The sequence below is a fragment of the Carya illinoinensis genome, chromosome 9 (assembly GCF_018687715.1).
Source record: "Carya illinoinensis cultivar Pawnee chromosome 9, C.illinoinensisPawnee_v1, whole genome shotgun sequence".
NCBI lineage: Eukaryota > Viridiplantae > Streptophyta > Magnoliopsida > Fagales > Juglandaceae > Carya > Carya illinoinensis.
The window spans coordinates 41,730,482-41,751,412 of NC_056760.1; the positions used below are offsets into that span (position 1 = coordinate 41,730,482).

Here is a 20,931-nt window from a genome sequence, read left to right on the forward strand (position 1 = left end):
TGGATAATTTTTATTTTTTATTTTGTTTTTTGGTGTTTCTATATTTTGTACATTTGTAACAATGGACTTTGATTTGCTCTGTTGAAATCTTTGGCTACTGTGTTCTATTAATTCTTGCCTTTTTCAAGGTACCACAAGCTGCTAAGGTTTGCTTTTGATGTTTTAGGGTCGAGCGGACCCTGACCTTTCTCACCATTTTTTTATGGCACCACAAGTTGTTAAGATTTGTCTTTGGTGTTTAGGGTCGAGCGGTCTCTGACCTTTCTCGCCATTTTTTCATGGCACCACAAGCTGCTAAGACTTGTCTTTGGTGTTTAGAGTCGAGCGATCTCTGACCTTTCTCTCCATTTTTTCATGACACCACAAGCTGCTAAGGCTTGTCTTTGGTGTTTAGAGTCGGCGTGGTCTGAGGACTTACGTGCCATTTTTTTATGGCACCACAAGTTGCTAAGGCTTGTTTTAGGTCTTTAGGGTCGAGTGGTCCCTGACCTTTCTATCCTTTTTTCATGGCACCACAAGTTGCTAAGTTTTGTCTTTAGTGTTTAGGCTTCAAGCGGTCCTTGACCTTTCTCGCCATTTTTTCATGGCACCACAAGCTGCTAAGGCTTGTCTTTGGTGTTCAGGGTCGGCATGGTCTGAGGACCTACGAGCCATTTTTTCATGGCACCACAAGTTGTTGATATTTGTCTTTGGTGTTTAGGGTCGAGCGGTCCCTGACATTTCTCGCCCTTTTTTTCTTCGCAGACTCTATATACACCCTTGGAACTTTTTCCTTTAGAATTCTCACTGAACAAAACGAAGTATATTCATAAATAGTGATAATGCAAACATTGGACAAAAATAAAGAAAAGGAATGCTTAAACCAACAAATACTACGAAAGTTATTGATAAAATTTCTTTAAGTGCTCTGAGTTCCATGGATGCGGTAGTTCCTTGCCCTCGCCGTCTTTTAACCGGTACGATCCAGGTCTGTTGTTGGCTACTACTAAGTAAGGACCTTCCCATCGGGGTCCCATTTTCCCTTCGCCTTGGGTAGTCACCCCGCTTTTCTTCAAAACCAGGTCGCCCACTTTGAAGGTCCTGGGCCTTACTCTTTTGTTAAAGTACTGCTCGGTTTTCCTCTTTTCTTGTAGCATTCGAGCTTCTGCCATCTCTCTTTCTTATTTGAGTAAGTCGAAATATTCTTATATCTTTTTGTCATTCTGGGTACCCAAAAATTGGCTCATTCTGTAGGTTGGTAATCTTACTTCCACTGGTGTAACCACCTCGCATCCGTATGCCAGCGTAAAAGGGGATTTCCCTTTCGGAGTTTTTGCTGTAGTTCTGTACGCCCAAAGTACTCCTGGCAGCTCGTCTGCCCAATCTCATTTCTTCTCCGCGACCTCTTTCTTAAGGATTGAGAGTAATGCCTTGTTTGTCGCCTCAGCTTGACCATTTGCTTGGGGGTGACCTAGGGAGAAGTACTTCACCTTGATCTTTAACTCAGCATACCATTCTCTGTAGTGATCTGAGTTGAGCTAGCACCCATTGTCGGTTATAATACTCTGGGGAATTTCGAACTTGCAAACGACATTTTTCCACAAGAATTTTGTTATGGCTTTGCCTCTAATTGCTGCTAACGACTCTGCTTCTGCCCATTTTGTAAAATAATTGACGGCGACTATCATGAATTTAACACCACATTTTCCTGGCGGGAGGGGTCCCACCAAATCTACCCCCCACTAGGCGAAAGGTCATGGTGCTGTCATCGATGTTAACTCCTCTGGAGGGGCATGTGGTACGGGTGCGTAAGTTTGGCACTTTGCACATTTCTTGGTGAACTCCCATGCATCCCTTAGAGCATTAGGCCAGTAATATCCTGCTCGGACCGCTTTCCTAGCCAAGGTTCTTCCCCCACTGCTATTTCCACATATCCCTTCATGTATCTCAGCTAGGACATACTGTGCTTCTTGTGCGGAGATGCATCGCAGTAAAGAAACAAAGAATCCTCTTTTATAAAGGATTCCATCGATGAGTAGGAATCTTGCCACCCTTTTCTTTATCTTTCTTACCTCTTCTCTTACTTATGACAATTTTCCTTCTTCCAAGTACTCCACTATCCTGTTCACCCAATCTAGGGTGTTCGACCCCAGGACTCCTACCTCTATGCCAACAGATGGGATCTCGATGACCATTCTCTCGACTTGTCATGGTAGGGGCACTTCCTCCCCTGTCGATGCCGCTCGTGCCAATCTGTCTGTGACCTCGTTGTCCACTCTTGGTATTTGAGTTATAGTGAAATATGAGAAGAGATGGCATATTTCGCAAACTCGTGCCAGGCACTTCTTTAACTTTTCGCCCTTAGTAGCGTACAAGCCCAAAACCTGATTTACTACCACTTGTGAATCTGACCTGGCATCCACTTCAGTTGCCCCTATTTGGGTGGCCACAGATAACCCCACTATAAGCGCTTCATATTTAGCTTCGTTGTTTGTTGTTTTGAACGCCAGTGTGGCCATGTAATACCGCTCTTGGCCATCAAGGCTCAACAAATGTATCCCCAGGCCTCCACCCATCCGAAAAGATGATTCGTCTATAAATAATATCCACGGCTTCCCTGATGGTGCTATTGCCTCCTCCCGGGGAAAGTCTGAAAATTCTGCTACAAAATCCGCAATCACTTGTCCTTTAATTACTTTTCTCAACTCATACTCTATATCGAATTCACTCAGCTTGATTGACCATCCTATCAGCCTTCTTGTGCTGTCTGGTTTCCTTAGAATTTTGGCCAGTGGAGCCTCCTTTAGTACCCTTACTGTGTGGACTTGAAAATAAGGATGGAGTTTCCTAGCTGCCACTACCAAGGCAAATGCCAATAATTCGATTCGAGGATACCTTGTTTTTGCTCCTCTGAGTGCTTGACTCACATAATATACCGAATGTTGTACGGATCCTTCTTCTTTTACGAGAACGGCGGATACGGCGTGCGGGGAGATTGCTAGATACGCATAGAGTATGTCATCCTTATCTGGTCGCTTTAAAAGGGGCGGATTGGCCAAATACTATTTTAATCTCTCGAACGCTTTGTTGCACTGCTCATTCCAAGGATGTACCTTTCTGCAGTACTTGGAAAAATGGGAGGCACTTGTCTGTTGACCTGACTATGAATCTTTCCAGGGCAGCCACTCTCCCCGCCAGTCGTTGAGTCTTGTTCAGATTCTTTGGTGGTTTCATATTGATTATGGCCTCTATTTTATCTGGAGAAGCTTCAATTCCTTTTTCAGACATGATGAAGCCCAAGAATTTCCCCGACTGGACCCCGAAAGCACATTTCAATGGGTTCAGCCTCATTTTGTAACTGCGTAAGACTCCAAACGCCGTTCGCAAATCCACAAGGTGCTGGGTGGGCTCTTTGCTCTTTACCAGCAGGTCATCCACGTATACTTCCATAGATTTCTCAATCAGTTCCTTGAACATCCGATTCACCAGCCTCTGGTAGGTCGCTCCTGCATTCTTCAGTCTGAAAGGCATGACCTAGTAGCAATATAACCCTCGATCTGTGATGACAGATGTTTTTTCTTCATCTGCTACATTCATCCATATTTGATTGTAACCTAAATACGCGTCCATGAAGCTCAACATATGATGCCTTGCTATAGCATCTACAATGACGTCAATGCGCAGTAAGGGGAAGCTATCTTTTGGGCAAGTTTTGTTTAAATCTGTGAAGTCTATGCACATTCTCCACTTCCCATTTGCCTTTTTCACTATAACAACGTTGGATAACCACTTCGGGTAATGGGCTTCCCTGATGAAGCTGGCCGCGAGCAATCTTTCAACCTCTTCATAATGGCGGCGTACTTTTCCGTGCTAAACGATCTCCTCTTTTGTCGCACTACCTTGTGCGTTGGGTCTACACCTAAGCAATGCTCAATGACCTCATTGTCTATACCGGGCATTTCTTCATGGCTCCATGCAAAGACATCCCTATGTTCCATCAACAACTGCATCAGGACTTCTCTATCTGCTAGTGGGACTTGTCGATGCGGGTAGTAGTCCCAAGGCAGCCAGTGTATAATGTCATGAGCTCCAGAGGTTCGGTGACTTCTGCATGTTGCTGACCCCGGTCATCCCTGACTTCTATGTCTCTCCTGTAAGTTACCACTATAGGTGGTAGGAGAGGCAGCAAGGCCCCATCCTATCCTGCAACAATGCAGACTTCCTTTTTTACTTTCTTTAGTTCTTGCACATAGCATTTTCAAGCCAGGGCCTGCTCGCCTCTCCCATGCTACCATCGGTTGGGAACTTCATCTTGAGATGGTAGGTGAATGTTATCGTCCTCAAATGGTTGAGTGTCGGTCTTCCCAATATAGCATTGTAAGAGGAAGGCACTTTTACTACTAGAAAATCGGTCATGGTGGTTGTTGTTCGTGTCCCCGTTCCTACAGTTACTGGAAGTGTGATTGCCCCTACGGGTTGGATAGTATCCCCTGACAAACCCTTTAATGGTGTGAGAGAGAGTCTCAGTTTGCCAACATCAATCCCTGTAACAGCCCGCTAGAAATTCAATTGTGGAATTTCTATTGACTTTAGGAACCTCGTGAATAGTCTATAAGTTTTCACGAATCCATTAATCATATAGGTTTTAGGCTAACTACATAGTTAGTGTTATTACTCATTATGATATCAGAAGTGTTTTTGATTATTGGAGATAGTTAGAAGTGTCAAAATGTATTATGGTTTGTGCCATTAGACTCGGAGGGTTTTTTAAAGTCTTATGGCGCAATAACACTTTTTCATAATTTCGGGCGAAACGTCTGTTCAAAACTGTAGATATTAATGGATAAAAATATCTTAAGTTAATTTCGTGGATATTATTGGGTAAAAATATTTTAAGTTAATTTCGTGGATATTATTGGGTAAAAATATCTTGAGTTGATTTTTGTAGATATTAATAGGTAAGAGAGTCCTACACTCCACTCTCACTCCGGTAAGAGAGTCCTACACTTAACTCTCACTTCAGGTAAGAGAGTCCTACACTTAACTCTCACTCTAGCCTCATCTCTTCCATATCTCATCCATAAGTATCTCTCCAGCCACCCCTCCTCACGAAATTATCTTCATTTACACGTTTCTTTAAAAGAATACCAAACACTCTCTCTCGGACAGCTTTTAGGAGTTCTTTTGCACGCCCATTTCGAAGCTGTTGTAAGTGTTTTATCATAAAGTCTCCTTCATATAAGTTGTTCCTTTTTGAGTCTAGTTTACATGGATATCTTATTTGCCCCATTTGAAGATCATTTGGTCAGTCAAATATTGTGTAAACTATAGAAAGGTCATTCTGGGAGATAAACTGGAGAATATGTTATAGTTTGGAGTTTTTGACCAAGCTAATGGATAGATATTGGTCCGAAATTTTTATGGAGTATTGTTAACATGTATATATATGACTATTGGTTGAGGATTTTTGCATGATTAAAGGTTTTGATGAAAGATTTTCTTAGATTTAGAAACTTAGAAACTGGAAGAGGAAAAACAGTTTCTGTTTTGAGAAAGTTTAACTCTTTGGTGGTCTAAACCTATTCTAATGACTTTGATAATTTTATTGGAAGATCCTAAGCATCTTATATATATGTTATATTATTATTTTGAAGATATTTGATGTTAGTTCCAAAGATATGAAATTTTATGTATAGAGATATTTAGATAAGCCAAAGTGTGGATATTCTTGGCTAAATTTATGTTTTGGTTAATTTCTAACCATGTGATTTTGAATTAGAAGCTTATATATGTTTTAGGGCATCTTTTTAAACCATGTGATGGTTTGGTTTGAAGATCATACATTTATAAGTCATAGATCAAGAGATTTATCAAAACTAGTTGAGGAAAAAGTTTCTATTTTTGGACTAAGTGTAAAACCAAAAACTCCAAATGTTATTTTGTGATTTTGGTGACTTTAGTTTGATGATTTAAAGCATTGTTGATGTTAGGATGATATTATGAATATGTTAGAAGTAAGATTTGATTTTTTGAAACTCTTGGAGATGTTTTGATTTAAGGTCAAAACTTGTGATTCAAGTGCTTGAATCTTTTTACAAAAAAGTTTGGTGTTGATTATTAGGTTTTTCTAAATAGATGTTTTAAGTATGGTTTTGAACTTAGGATTGGAAGATGTTTGTTGCAAAATTTTGATTTAAGCATGAGTTTTGAAGTTGGAAGGAATTGCAACAAAAATCAAGGAAAATGGCCTATGGATTTTTTTGGCCATAGTGTGTTTTCCATAGTTGTGTTTTGTTTTAAATTTTTCTGAGTTGATATTTAAGTTTATGATAAAATTTACATGAGGAATGTAAATTTTGGAAACTTTTGGAGTTAGTATGCAAAATCCTTAAGTTATGGGTAAAATAGTCATTTTCCTACATGCAGAGAGTAAAATAGAAATTTTACTCTTTAAGTTAGTATTTTCCATATTTCAATTTATTAGTGATTTAGTGCTAACTTTTAGAATCATTAATTACAGTTCCTCGTGATCGCGCTTAAAGTTTTATAAGAAACGCGAAGATCGAGGTAAGTTAGCTTTTAACTTACTAGCAGTCTACTGTGTATGTGTGCTAAGTAAAAGAACTACAGTGTATGTATGTATGTTGTCATATATGTCATGCCATGCCAAGTTCTCATGTAATTGTCTATTATACAGAATTTATTCTGTCATCAATTTTTATCTGTTACATAATATATTCTGTCATGTATTACTATACATTACAAATATGTCATGATAAATATGTTGTCTGTTATATGTTATGCTATGTTACGAAATGTTACTATCTCAAGTTGGTTATGTATTTCAAATTATGTTCAAGTCACGTTATGTTACGTCAAGGCTTCAGTCATTTCATATTCCAGTCACGTTTCATCATGAGTATATTCAGTTTATGTAGAATACATGGGGCCACAACAACTGTGGAGTATGTATTTAACTGCATAATGATGTGTAGAATACATGGGGCCACAACAACTGTGGAGTATGTATTTACACATAGAATACATGGGGCCACAACAACTGTGGAGTATGTATTTTTCATGTTAAGTCAAGTTTATGTAGAATACATGGGGCCACAACAACTGTGGAGTATGTATTTAACTGCATAATGATGTGTAGAATACATGGGGCCACAACAACTGTGGAGTATGTATTTACACATAGAATACATGGGGCCACAACAACTGTGGAGTATGTATTTTTCATGTTAAGTCAAGTTTATGTAGAATACATGGGGCCACAACAACTGTGGAGTATGTATTTAACTGCATTGTGATGTGTAGAATGCATGGGGCCACAACAACTGTGGAGTATGTATTTACACATAGAATACATGGGGCTACAACAACTGTGGAGTATGTATTTTTAATGTTAAGTCAAGTTTGTGTAGAATACATGGGGCCACAACAACTGTGGAGTATGTATTTACACGTAGAATACATGGGGCCACAACAACTGTGGAGTATGTATTTTTCATGTTAATTCAAGTTTCAGAGCAAGTTCATGCTAAGTCAAGTTCCAGATCAAGTTCATGTCAAGTCAAGTTCAGTTCATGATTCAATTTAAGATATGTCAATGATGCTATGTTGTACGCTAAGTTATGCTTTAATTACTTATGAATTTGATTATGCATTTATGCTTTTACTGTCATCCATGCATCATTAGTCTGTGTGGAAGTTTTTTGTTAACTTGCTGAGATTTGTAATCAAATCTCACTGTGGTAGTCCCAACTACCATTCCCCCCGAATGGTAGATCTTGTTACAGGACCTGAAGGAGGATCAGGAGCTGACCAACTAGACACAGTCGACTGAACGACGGTGCGTCGTTAATGTTAATATAGTAGTTAAATTACTACTTGTACGATGGAGTTGCATCTCCAGTACTTTTTGGATCATAAGTATTTTGGACTAGTATTGTGATCTTAGTTGTTCAATGGGTCTTTATGTATGAAGTATGTTTTAAGCAATTGAGATATTTTCAATTTGGTGCATAGTATTGCTAAAGAAAAAAATTATCCGCTGCGAATATTGCATAATGTTAGATGCATGTTAGGAATATTGCATCTTATATGTCATGAACGGGGGCAGGTAACCTTGTGTTGCATGTCTCGACGCTTCAAATGTCCGTCCGATCCCAAACGGAATTTGGAGGCGTCACAATCCCCATTTTGAAAAACGCTTCCCAGAACAGTATATCAGCAAGCTCCCATTGTCCACTAGTACTCGCCTGGTTGTATAATTGGCTATTACGAGGGTTATTACTAGAGCATCGTCATGCGGATACAGGACTCCTTCTCTGTTCGCCTCTTCAAAGGATATCACCGTTCACTCGTTGCTAAGTTTTGGTTGTTTAAGTGCTCTATCTGCCATGAATACCTCTTCATATCTTGCCTTCCGTGCATAAGCCTTTCGGCTGGATGTGGAAATACCACCTCTAGCAAATCCTCCCACTATAGTCTTTATTTCTCCTATGGGCGCCCTGTTCTGATCGCCTCTTGGAGGCGACCTCGCCCTCCTGTCCTGGCGGTCATTAATGTGGCGCCTTCTTTCTGGATTGAAACTCCACCTTGGTTGTTTTTTAGTCTCCTGATGCCTTTTTGGTTTTGACCGCTTTGCGACCATTCACTCCAACTCGCTAGTTCCTGCTAACTTCGCAGCCCTCTTTCTCATGGTCGTGCAGTCCTCAGTCCATTGCGAGCTTGTCGGATGATACTTGCAATACCGACTGCCCATTTTGATAGGACGATGTCTTTTCCTTTCTCTCTCTCCTTCCTATACGCCTAGATTATTGTGCGCCAGTCTGAGGCTGCAATCTGATCGCCCTTCCCTGGTTCTTTCTCGCCTACTTCGATTACCCTTCTTATCAGTCTGCCTGTTTCTTCGCTCAATCTAGGTATCTTCTTTACAAGGGTCCACCAAAACTTGCAGAGTATCTTCTGAATTGACAAAATCATCCGCCCTGTCCATGAACTCCCTGAGGGTGGAAAGAATCCTCAAGGCCAATTCTGCCATAAAAGGACTGCGCAGCCATACCCCTCCGAAAAGGCCGGCCATGGTGATCTTCTCATCTTGGTCATTCTTTGTTAAGCGTTCTTTGTTGTAACAGGCCAAGTAGGTCTTTAAATTCTTATCCTCTTTTTGCTTAACTGTTAACAGGTAGGTGGCTAGGCGCCGTCGTTTTCTGCTAGGCATGAACTGGGTCAATAACTGTTTTTCCAGTTCTTCAAAGCTGTCTATCGACTTCTGTTTTAGGGTCCCAAACCACCCCCTAGCCACCTTTTCAGGGTCAGAGGGAAAGCCTAGCACGCAATCTCTCCTTGGAAACCGTGGAACATGATATGAGTTTTAAAGTTTTGCAGATGATCTATTGGGTCCTTAGACCAATCGTACATATCTATCTGGGGAACTTTGAATTTCGGCGGGAGCGGCATAGCCATAATACATGTGATGTATGGCATATCTGTTTGGTGTAGTAGACTTTCCACCAAGGAAGAACCGCCCATCTTTTTTGCCATCTCTTCATACTTCCCCGCCAGCTCCTTCAATTCGTCATGCATTCTTTCTTTCTCTGCTCGTTTAGTATGCTTTTCGACCCTGCAATGGGCCTCACCTTCTCCTTGCTCACTGTGAGCAGGCACATCGACGTTGTGGGAATTGGCGTTCTTCTGTCTTAAGTTGTCGTTCTCCTTTTTTAAGATTCTCATGGCCTCTAGAGCTTGTTTCAATTTTTCTTTTGCTACTGCTAGTCTCGCTTCCACAGATGACGGTCCGGTGTCCATTGTTCGGCTTGCTACCGAGCGTGTTACAATTGGCATATGAGAACCACGCTAAATCACATGGATCCCACAAACGACACCAAATGTTAAGGACGTGTCTCACTTCCAATCTTCCATTGTGCGTCCGATCTTCGCTGATGAAAATTGAGGGGGCTCCTCCTACAAACACTTCGATATTTAAGTCAGTTAAGAGGTTATTACATTCGAGTTATCCTTAATTATCAAAGATTACCTGCATATATAGGCTCATTTACTGTATTTATCTCTTTCAGGATTTATTAGAACGGATCATTGCTTAGGATTTTGAATAATCCTATCACTTCTTGCTTTTTTATCCTTTCGTTGAAGGTGGTGCCATGCATATCTCTTTTCAAACTCTTCTTGACTATTCCTCTATGGCCCTTGAGCCCATTCTCTGGGCTTCTTAGTTTTTATTGTACTATAGGCCTTCTTATACGCTCCAGGGCCTTTCGGTTGGGATGGTCCCTCCAGAAAGAGAGGAGAAGAAAGGTTCGGTTTGTTAAAAATAGAAACCAAAACATAGGAATACAAATCAAGCTAGCCAGATGAAAATGGAGGAGTTTCGACAGTCTAGATATATAGAGGAAAAACACAAAAATGAGAGGAAAAAGAACCAGGTGGTGCCCGACAGGAGAAGAACAAAAGAAGAGAAAACAAAAGAAGTAGAAACAGGGTGAAGCAGTAGCAACACACAAAAAATAGAGGAAGAAAAAATGAAAATGAAGAAGTAGAAGTGGTCGGCGCTAGCAAGAGGAAGAAGAAAGAATTAAAACCCTAAGGGCATACACCAAAACGGCGCCATTTAAGGGAATAAGGGGGTTAAGCTTAAGGCACACGGATTGTGCTCGAAAACTGAAAGGGCTTGGCCCCAAAAACAAAGGAAAAACCGACCAAATCAAAGCTCACCCGAAAATAGAAATCCAACAGGTAAAAATGCACAATAAAAATAAATAAAAGTCAAATAAAAACACTACAACTCAATATTCATGAAATAAAATAATTTAAATTAAAGAAAAATTTAAATGCAAAACAATAATTAATATCAAGAAGGTACATCAAAATAAATTTCACAATTTAGAAATCATAAAATAATACAACGAGAAACATGTTAAAATTAAAACAACATAGCCACTAATTATATTAAATAAAATAATCATTCAATTAAAATATACGAAAATACAAGCATAATGACTATTTCTGACGAAAATGTACTCACATGTAATAATAATGATGATGATGAATATGATGATGATAATAATAAGAGTAATGCTATATGTACTTACATTTTTACTTACAAAACTTATTTTGTTAGTTTTATTTTGAAATTCAAATTTCATGATTTTTAACGTATCAATAATTGACATGTAAAGAAGTAAGTTTTTGTTAAATTTTTCTTAAGTACATTTAGCATTTTCCCAATAATAATAATTGTTTAATTTGAATCAATGAGGCCTGAATTTATGATATTAAATATTAAATAATTTGTTTTAATTTAAAGTACATAATTTTTTATTGAACTTAAAGTGCTGGTTGGACTTTCTTATTGATTACTCTTTGAGATTGACTTTTCCTACTTGAATGGAATTTTGGATCACACGTAGAGAATTATACTATGTTTATTATATATATGGTGAACACATAAGTATTTCATATTGGATGTATATAGATAAACTTGAAATAATTATGCGTAAAATCATTCAAATTCCAGATGGAATGATCGTAGAGATTCATTAACCTATCATTATCAAAAAATATTTGCTAAAATTTGCTTTGTTTGTAAACTTGTATCAAACATTTTTAGGGTTTATATTACTATGATTGATGTGTATATTACTTTATTTTGAGATGTATAGTTTAGATATATGATTAACTAATTTTATTTTGGCATATATGTTACAATGATGTATATGTTACTTTATTTTGGCATGTATATTATTTTGTTATTAGGTTATTTTCTCTCAACTAGGCAAACGTCCTTTGGACGTTGACTCCACTACTAGTATATCACATAAACAAGTACATAAAATCTTTGGAGGGGATATTCTCCTCTGCGTTGGGCATGAGTGGGATACTAAAAAGCCCATCACAGCTCGAGTTGCATCCCTCCAGTGCACCTAGGAACCATCAACACAGCTGGCCCACAAGTCGTACAAGACCCACCAACCCCTTGAGCTAGGAAGCTCGTGTTGATGTGGACAAACAAGACCCACCAACTCTAACACCCTTTTACAAGAACACCTCGCATTTAAGGATTATATCTGGCAAACAGAAAGGGATCACCTACAACACCCCTGCCTCAAATGGAATGCATGGGAAGTGACTGCTCTACCTGCCTACCGTCAAAGCACAACCCAGGAAGCCACCCTGCATTAAAGACTATGGCTTGACACTTGTGCTTAAGATACTAACCCTTAACACATTGTATGAGTTGTTCTCTTGATATTTAGTATAAAAGTCGAACACTAGGTAACGATGGGCTCTCTCTGATTTTAAGAAAAAAATAGTCTAAGGAAGATATTCTAACTTTGGTGTCGGAGGTTTTTAGGAACAATCTTGAACCCACCATTTCATCTATATTGTAGGTGACTGAACCCACGACTTGGTGTGCAAAACTCGTCATCAATACTCTCGATTAATTTTAGGGGTGCAAAGGCCTTCCATATAGATATAGAGTTCTTAATAAATGCACATCTGGTAATTTAAAAAACAATTAAATTTCTCTATCATGATAATCATAAGAGTGTGAATGTACGCTGTGACTACTTAAAACCCAAAATGACCGAATCTATTGATTTAACTATTGGAGAACAAGTTAACTAGGAGTTGAACTATGAAATCTATTAAAATATATAAAAGTTAAGCATCATCCTTCAAAAATATTGTGTCACCTCATTTTTGAATTATTGTTATTTCCTAATTATAATATAAACACATTTAGGCCCGGTTTGGTTACAGGTTACCGGTTTAGTTTTTACCGTATAATAATTTTTTCTATCCAAATCTATTATATTTTATCTCTAAATTTTAAAAATATCTACTTAAATAAACAATAATGAACAGTAAAAATTGATAGTAAACAATGCATGAATAATGTAAAACTAACAACAATACATAAATAGTATATGAACAATACAAAATTGATATGAATAGTACATAAATAGTATACATTTCGGTTCTCTATAAAATAGTGAGATCCATACCTTTTTTAAATTTTAAAAATTAAAAATAATCTCATCTCATCTTACTATTTAAATATATATATATTTTTTGTAAATTATTTTATTTTATCTTAATTTAAAATTTTTATTATTATTTATTTGATCTTATCTAAAAATTAATATATAGAAGGATGAATGGGAGACTTTGGGCAAGAAAGATATTCCTAGTCCAATGTAGACGCATCCCTTTCTACAAAACTTTAGTCAAGAACTTGGTTAACTTATACTGATAAAAAAAAAAAAGAAAATTAAGATACGCATACTAATCAAATGATCATTGATCAATGATGATATTATCCAAATAAAATATTATTTATTATTTTTGTGTAAAATTACTAATTTTTTATTATTTTATTAATTATTTAATGCTGAAAGGATAATTATAATATTTTTTTTAAAAAAATGAACAAGGTTTGGTTTGGTTACATAGATGAAATCATCTAATCATTATAATTTTTTTAAAATTTTTACATAAAATATAATAAACGATTCAACTTTTTCAAATTATAAAATAAAAATCATATTAAAAAGTTATATTCTAACAATATTTTATTTAATTTTTAACTTTTATTTCATCTCATCTCATTTGCATAACTAAAAGAGACCTTAGGTAACGTTTAGAAGTTAGATTCAACTGAGATCAACTCAGTTTAGTCTAATTTTAAGCTGAATTTAATATTTAAATACTCAATTATTAAATTACTACTCATCTTAACTTAAAATCTCTTTACACGTAAGACTTACGACTTTTTTCAACTCAACACGCAGGACTTACAACATTTTTTTTTTTATAACAAACCTATAATATTTTTTAACTTCTCATAAATATATCTAAACTCATCTTAACATCTAAACATATATAAACTCATCTTAGGTAGATCTGACAAAACTTATTTTACCATTTTAACTTACTATCATTTATAAAATACTTAACTCATCTTAACGTTTAGACGTAAGAATTCTTTTGTTGGAACTTGGAATTACTTTCAAAAAGAAAATTCTATACACTATACTAATATTCTATTTTCATCCTATTAAATATAATGTGACATATTTATCATTATTAAATAATTATTTATTGTATATTTTTTTATAATCTAATAGTAATAAATATGTTATATCTTATTTAATAAAATAAAATTAAGATAAAAATGTGATGTATAAGATTCTCATATCTTACTTATTTGTATAATATTATTCCTTGCAAAAACAAAGAAAAAAAAAAAAACTAAATATGTAAACTTTATTTTGTGAGAAAGGTGGACCGGCCCATTTTCAGATCCTGGTCGAGTCATAAGTGGTTGGATAACACCACTCTACACACAGTTCCTTCAGCGGGAGGAAATGAGGCGCTGGTGAAAGAAAAGCCGAAGCTAAACCCACGCCGAGCTAAGGAAGAATCAGAACGACAAAGGTTGAAAGAAGAAATCAGAGACGGAAGAAGAAGCATAAGAAGAAGAAGAAGAAGAAGAAGAAGAAGAAGAGGCATGGGCGTGGATTACTACAAGATTCTTCAGGTAGACCGGAGCGCCAAGGACGATGACCTCAAAAAAGCATATCGGAAGCTCGCCATGAAGTGGCACCCCGATAAGAACCCCAACAACAAGAAAGAAGCCGAAGCCAAATTCAAACAAATCTCCGAGGCCTACGATGTAAACCCACCAAAATCCTTTCTTTCTCACTCTTAATTATTTGCGAAAAAAACGGAAGATTCTGATAATTGGTGTGTGTATATATGTGAATAGGTTTTGAGTGATCCGCAAAAGCGAGCAGTGTATGATCAGTACGGAGAGGAGGGGTTGAAAGGTCAGGTGCCGCCGCCGGGTGCCGGTGTGTTTCCGGGGGGGACTGAGGGCGGACCGACGTCATTCCGGTTCTCCACTAGGAGTCCGGACGACATCTTCTCTGAGCTTTTCGGGTTTTCGAGTTTTGGAGGTATGAGCGACTTCGGTGGTGGGTCACGGGCCGGCGGGTCCGGGTTTCCGAGGGGTATGTTTGGCGACGATATATTTGCTTCGTTTAGAGGTGGAGGTGGAGAGGGCTCCGGGAACGCACCGAGGAAAGCCTCGGCGATAGAGCGCACATTGCCGTGCAGTTTGGAGGATTTGTACAAAGGGACTACGAAGAAGATGAAAATCTCGAGGGACGTCAACGATTCCAGTGGGTAAGCTTGGGAACCCATAATCAATTTTTAAAGGTTGTGATTTGGATTGGCTATTCTGGTAGTTACGTTGTCTCACATTGATCACATTCATACAAATAATAGGGCAGAATTAGAGGTGGGTTTAGATTCGAGATCTATATGTAATTATGCTTTTGCAAGCTCATAATTTTCTTTATGAAATAATTTCTTCGAGAATGAAACAGAATTTAATAAAGTGATAGATTTTAGTAGGTGTACTGTGTTATTCGTTAATGGATCGTAGCATTTGTTTAAAAAATCTGTTTAATGTTCACTCTCCAATGAATCACCCCAAGAAAATGTGGAGGGTCTGGATGTGGTTATGTAACGAGGTATCACTCTGAAATTCTGAATCAATCTACTTGATATTTTTCTTTCCTGTAGTTCACATTTTGATCTGAACATGAAATGGAGTGAAGTGAGAAATTAATTATGGACAAATAAGACAATGGGAGGGTCAAGTAATATGGGGGTGGCAAGTGCATAGATATGTTATTTCTTCTGTTTAATTCCTTTGAGGTTTTCTGCAACTTGTTATATGTTTGGTATAATGCAGTTTTAGAATTTATGTGATAAAATACGTTGAATGAATAACTATGGTCCATATTTGTTCCTTCAACAAATATGATTCATCCCACATATTTTACTGTTGCTTATAAAAAAAAGAGAATCGTATTTATTATGTTGATAATTTTCTGCTATTTTAATGACCCAATCCAATATTATTAGGGATATATGGATAATTTTATTGGTGCACACCGTTTCCTAGATTTTCTAGAAGTGATGTTGTTCTTAACCCTAGGGGGACGGGGTGTTACAGCTATATGCTAAAATTTTCTCTTCCTAGGCAATTCTCATGTTTTGTTTCTTATCCTTGACAGCTTTTTTTATAGGTCTTATTCTCGAAAGCATTCTTGAATATCATTACTTGGCGAATATTTTTGGTTCTCAGAACTAAAAGATTATTCTTCTTTTTTTTTTTAAAAAAAAAATATATATATATTTATAAGATTCCTCTTTGCATGTACATGTGCCTATGTGTCCTGCCTTGCGGTTGATCAATGTGCCCAATCTTTGTTTTGCTGCCAGCTGATATTGTTAATGTTGGCATAATTTGAAGTGTAATTGTGTATTTATCCCTGTTTATTAGTGGTATTTGGGATAATTTTACCTTGATTCATGCCAACATACCTAATTAGGAGAAAAAGCTTTAAATATCCACTGAACCTTCATTACATTGTTAATACAAAAATTTGCAACATCAACTTTAGTTTTTGATGACCTTTCATACCTATTTTGACGTATACATGCTGTGTGCATGGTTGTGTCTTTCGCTTTCTGACGAAAGATTTCTTATCAAAAAAGTATTTTACCTATTTTGTCATTTCTGATGCCAACTGATAATGCTTTTGATCCAATATATATTGGATGATGCCAGTGTTTAGGCTTGCATGATGCTATGCCTTGGCTCTGTTATACATATGTCTGTAAAGTTAAAGTAAGGCTTTTCGTATACCAACACCTGTGAAAATCCTCCTCTGATTGAAATAGTCTATCATAACTTGTTAGATAGATTGCGGAAATGTTATTGTGTTATGGTAGAAAGGGCATGTGTATGTATGAACATATATATATATATATATTTCTAGTTTATTTACTTATAAAAAAGTGTACATTACTTCTATGCCAGTCGTGGAAGACATGCAAAAGATACATCCGATTAGATATATGTGGTGCAGTTAGGAGGGTATATAATGCCATTGTAATAAGGATGCCAAATAGTTCCTTTATATGCTGGCAAACAGAAAGATTCATGGTTATATATATGAGTGAATTGTGTTGATGTTGCACGCGATTTACTTAGGGGTGTAATCGGTTTGATCCAGTCGGTCTTGGATGAGAATTTTGGACTGGACTGATGTTTTGGTCCACCAAAAATGGGGACCAGACCAGTGATAAGGCTTTTGCACCGGACTGGACTGCTTTGATTTGGTCCAGTTGGTCTTATCAGGGTGCAGTTCATTTTTTCCTTTTTCTGTTTTTCAAGTTTTTGAAAAAAAATTATATAAAATGATATAATTTAGGTTGTCTAACTAAGTATATACTTAACTAATTAAGTATTAATTTTTTTTTTTTAATGTCGGGGAACCTCTCTAAGGTAGGGCCCTTCGAACCCTACTTAAGTATAATAAAGTAATAATATTAATACTATGTGTATTATCAATAATTAATAGTTAATACCTTGCCTTAAAATTCTTAACCTTTAATTTTTATATAATCTAAGCATAAATAATTAGATTAGAAGAGAATTTAACCCACCCGTGGGTAGCCCAAGTGGTAAGGGAGAACTTGTGTGCATGAGTCCCATGTCATAGGTTTGATTCCCCCTGAGATCAAACTACAGTTTAAGTGGGAAGCCATGGCAGTGGGTTACTGTGCTAGTCTCCCCAGTGGTTTAGGTTTCATGGGTGAGTCCTAAGGGCTTTGTTGTGGGGCATTGGGGTGGTTCCCCTGTCTTAAAAAAAAGGAGAATTAAATAATTACTTATAATTAGTTAGGAGAAAATCACATAATTACTTGCTTTTAATTTATATAACTACTTAAAAAAATTATAAAATATCATATAAAAAAAACTTATATATATATATTAAATTAGGCCTGGTCTGGTCCGGTGTGAAAAAACCCTATCCCGAGACCAAACCGAAAATTTAATTTCTTTACTTTCTTGGACCAAGACTGACAAGTTTCTTAATAGGTCCAGTTTGGACCGACCAACCAAAACCGGTCGGTTTTCTCGATCCGAAGGAAAAATCTTAAACCCCTAGTTTTACTACCATTTTGTGCCTGTTCTTTATACTTGAGGCTTCCATACTTGAGGTCTTATTTTCTAAGCCAGTGGAAAGCCCATTTTTTTTTTTTTTATAATGAAGACTGGTGCTTTACTTCTTTTTTTGCCTGTTCTTTATACTGGAGGCTTCCATACTTGAGGTCTTGTTTTCTGAGCCAGTGGAAAGCCCATTTTTTAATCAAGATGCTGCCTGTTTAAAATTTGTCAAGATTTGACTATAGAATGAAGTCTTCATGGCATCACATATTTTCTTTATCAAGTGGTAAAGGCATTGGTCTTGGTGGTATACTCCCTCCAAGGTTCAAGTTTCAAATCCCACTGGGTGCAAACAATCTCTAGGGGCCATCGGATTGGAAGATTTTTCCCTTGAATTAGCCAAGGTGCATTTGTGGAAAACTTATGCCAAGGGCCTGTGCACTCCCGGGTTAGTTGGGATGCCATTCCTGGACAACGGTGCCAATAAAAAACATGTTTTCTTTATCTGTCTTTATCTGTCACTTTCAGGTCAATAATTGTGCCAAACCTACTTATAAAAAAAACTGCTCCAAAACTACTGCATGTTCGACACTTGATTGGTTTAGGAAAGAGTGCACTCATAATGGTTGCTTTCAGGAGTTTTTGCTTTTTTCAATCAATAATAATGTATCTTTATTGGGTCAACTGAGTGAGAGAATGGACAGTAGAGTGTCTCTGACTTCATTTGGATTAAGGAATTTCCAAATACTTGTGTGCAGCAGAATGCAATTTGCTACCTTTTGTTTTTGAGAATCAATGTCATTTCTTTCGTATTTTTGGTTATTATTGCAAATCTCCCTTTTAATTTCCATTTATTGTAAGATTGCATTTATTCATGCTAAAAATCTATGGAAAAAAAACCATATACCACACTGTTATTCCACTGTGTTGATGAGCATTGTCCGTCAACTCTTGAATTCATTATTTTGAAAGTTCAGAGCTGATCTAAGGGTTAATAGGCAATGCCACATTACCAAAGTGAGATGGCAGTGAGATTGGGTGGTAGTAAATAGCATAACTTTAAATCTATTGACTTACAGCATGGAATAAGATGGTATGATGAGGACTAGAAAAGTTGAATGGTTGATGAGATCCCAGCATACAGTATATCTGCATATGGAGCTTCTTATGGTTGCTTGTACTTGACTGTTTTGTTTAACTTCTTCTTTTGTACAGGAGAACCGTCACAGTGGAGGAAATTCTTACAATTGAGATCAAGCCGGGTTGGAAGAAGGGAACAAAAATCACCTTCCCAGAGAAGGGACATGAACAGCGAGGTGTCATACCATCAGACCTCATCTTTATTATTGACGAGAAGCCTCATAGTGTCTTCAAGAGAGATGGCAATGATCTGATAGTTACCCAGAAGATATCTCTTGTGGAGGCTTTGACTGGTTATACAGCACAGCTGACAACCCTCGATGGTCGGAATCTGACGGTTCCCATCAACTCCATCATTAGTCCAACTTATGAAGAAGTTGTTAAAGGAGAGGGGATGCCAATACCAAAGGAACCTTCCAAAAAAGGGAACTTAAGAATCAAATTCAACATCAAGTTCCCGACCAGGCTTACTTCAGAGCAGAAATCTGGTATCAAGCGATTATTAACGGCTCCGTAGAAACTGGTGGTGGCTCTCCCTACAATCTTCCAAAACTTGTGTAAACTTACATCTGTTTCCTCTACTGATTTACATGCTGGAAAGAAAATTGATGCTTTTGCTGAACTGAGGATTTCACAAAAACAGTTGTCAGTAGTTGAATATTGTTTATGTTTATTTTCTTTTATTGAATCATCTTTATTTGAGTGGTAAAGAGCTGTAGTTCAAATGACCTCTTCTCTCGCTAAATAACAGAGTGGAAAAAAAGAAGGGGGGGGGGGGGGGGGGGGGGGGGGGTGGGTGGATTAGTGAAGTCGTGGACTTGAAGACCCACCAAATGCATGTCTTTTGTTTCTTTTCTTTTTCCAATCTTCTTTGAGCGCTGAGATTTTTCCTATCCATCACAAAACAAAATATCTATTCCTAGACAATGGCTTGAGCTATATATTCCCTTCTCCCATCCTTCAGTTTATTTTCATTTTTGTGTCCACTCTCCTCCTAAGTTTTGTCAATTGTTCACCAGATCACTGTTATGAATGAAATGATTAAATGCTTGAGCATGCATGCCTACCTACCATTTTGGTGAAAAATGTAAAAGCCTTACACCTAAATGCTGGAATGTTAAAAACTGCAATTTCTTTTTGCTAGTGGCATGACACTTTTCAGGCATAAATGGAGACTTATAGAACAGATAACGCTACTCCATATTCGGTGCTAACGTTTTAAGTTGCAGTCTTCACTCTTCATATTGAAAACAAGCAGTTTAAGTCAAAACGATGTGGCATGATTGGCATAACAAAATTTTTATGTGTAAACATGTTTGTGTATTTTTTTACACACTATTTATATAATTGGTTGCGTATTAAAAAAAATAATACAACCAATTATATAAGTAGAATATATAAAAAATACATAAAAATGTTGTATGAAGCATTATTTTTATCAATTAAGTTTTTGAACAAATGATAATTTTAAATGTTTCGAGTTTTCTTTGTGATCTTCTTATCTAAAAAAAAAAAAAAAAAACTTACAATAAAGAAAAGTGCCCGATTCACGATTCACGAAATGATGTTATAAAAATAAAGTTTTTAAATTTATGTGACTTGAAATGTTACGTTAAATTATAAAATTTTTTTTAATGTAAAATAAACAAAAGACACGACAGATCTGTTTTTATATTTTATTTTTCATGGTCGACAAGAACTCATCTGATAAAGATTGTAAAGAATAACATAGCAAGGGGGGTTCAAGATCC

At 36.9% G+C, this 20,931-nt stretch overlaps 1 protein-coding gene across 1 annotated transcript; it reads left to right on the forward strand.

Moving 5' to 3' along the window:
• The first annotated feature begins 14,313 nt into the window (after positions 1–14,313).
• LOC122276631 (dnaJ homolog subfamily B member 1-like) lies at positions 14,314–19,890 on the forward strand. Its single transcript, XM_043086502.1, has 3 exons — positions 14,314–14,686; positions 14,780–15,198; positions 19,256–19,890. The coding sequence occupies exons 1-3, from the start codon at positions 14,522–14,524 to the stop codon at positions 19,695–19,697; spliced, it is 1,026 nt and encodes a 341-aa protein (XP_042942436.1). The 5' UTR covers positions 14,314–14,521; the 3' UTR covers positions 19,698–19,890.
• The last annotated feature ends 1,041 nt before the right edge of the window (positions 19,891–20,931 follow it).

Coding starts and splice junctions, on each gene's coding strand:
- LOC122276631 (XM_043086502.1), top strand. CDS start 14,522: ATGGGCGTGGATTACTACAAGATTCTTCAGGTAGACCGGAGCGCCAAG. Junction 14,687..14,779: donor AAATCTCCGAGGCCTACGAT/GTAAACCCACCA, acceptor ATATGTGAATAG/GTTTTGAGTGATCCGCAAAA. Junction 15,199..19,255: donor GACGTCAACGATTCCAGTGG/GTAAGCTTGGGA, acceptor TCTTTTGTACAG/GAGAACCGTCACAGTGGAGG.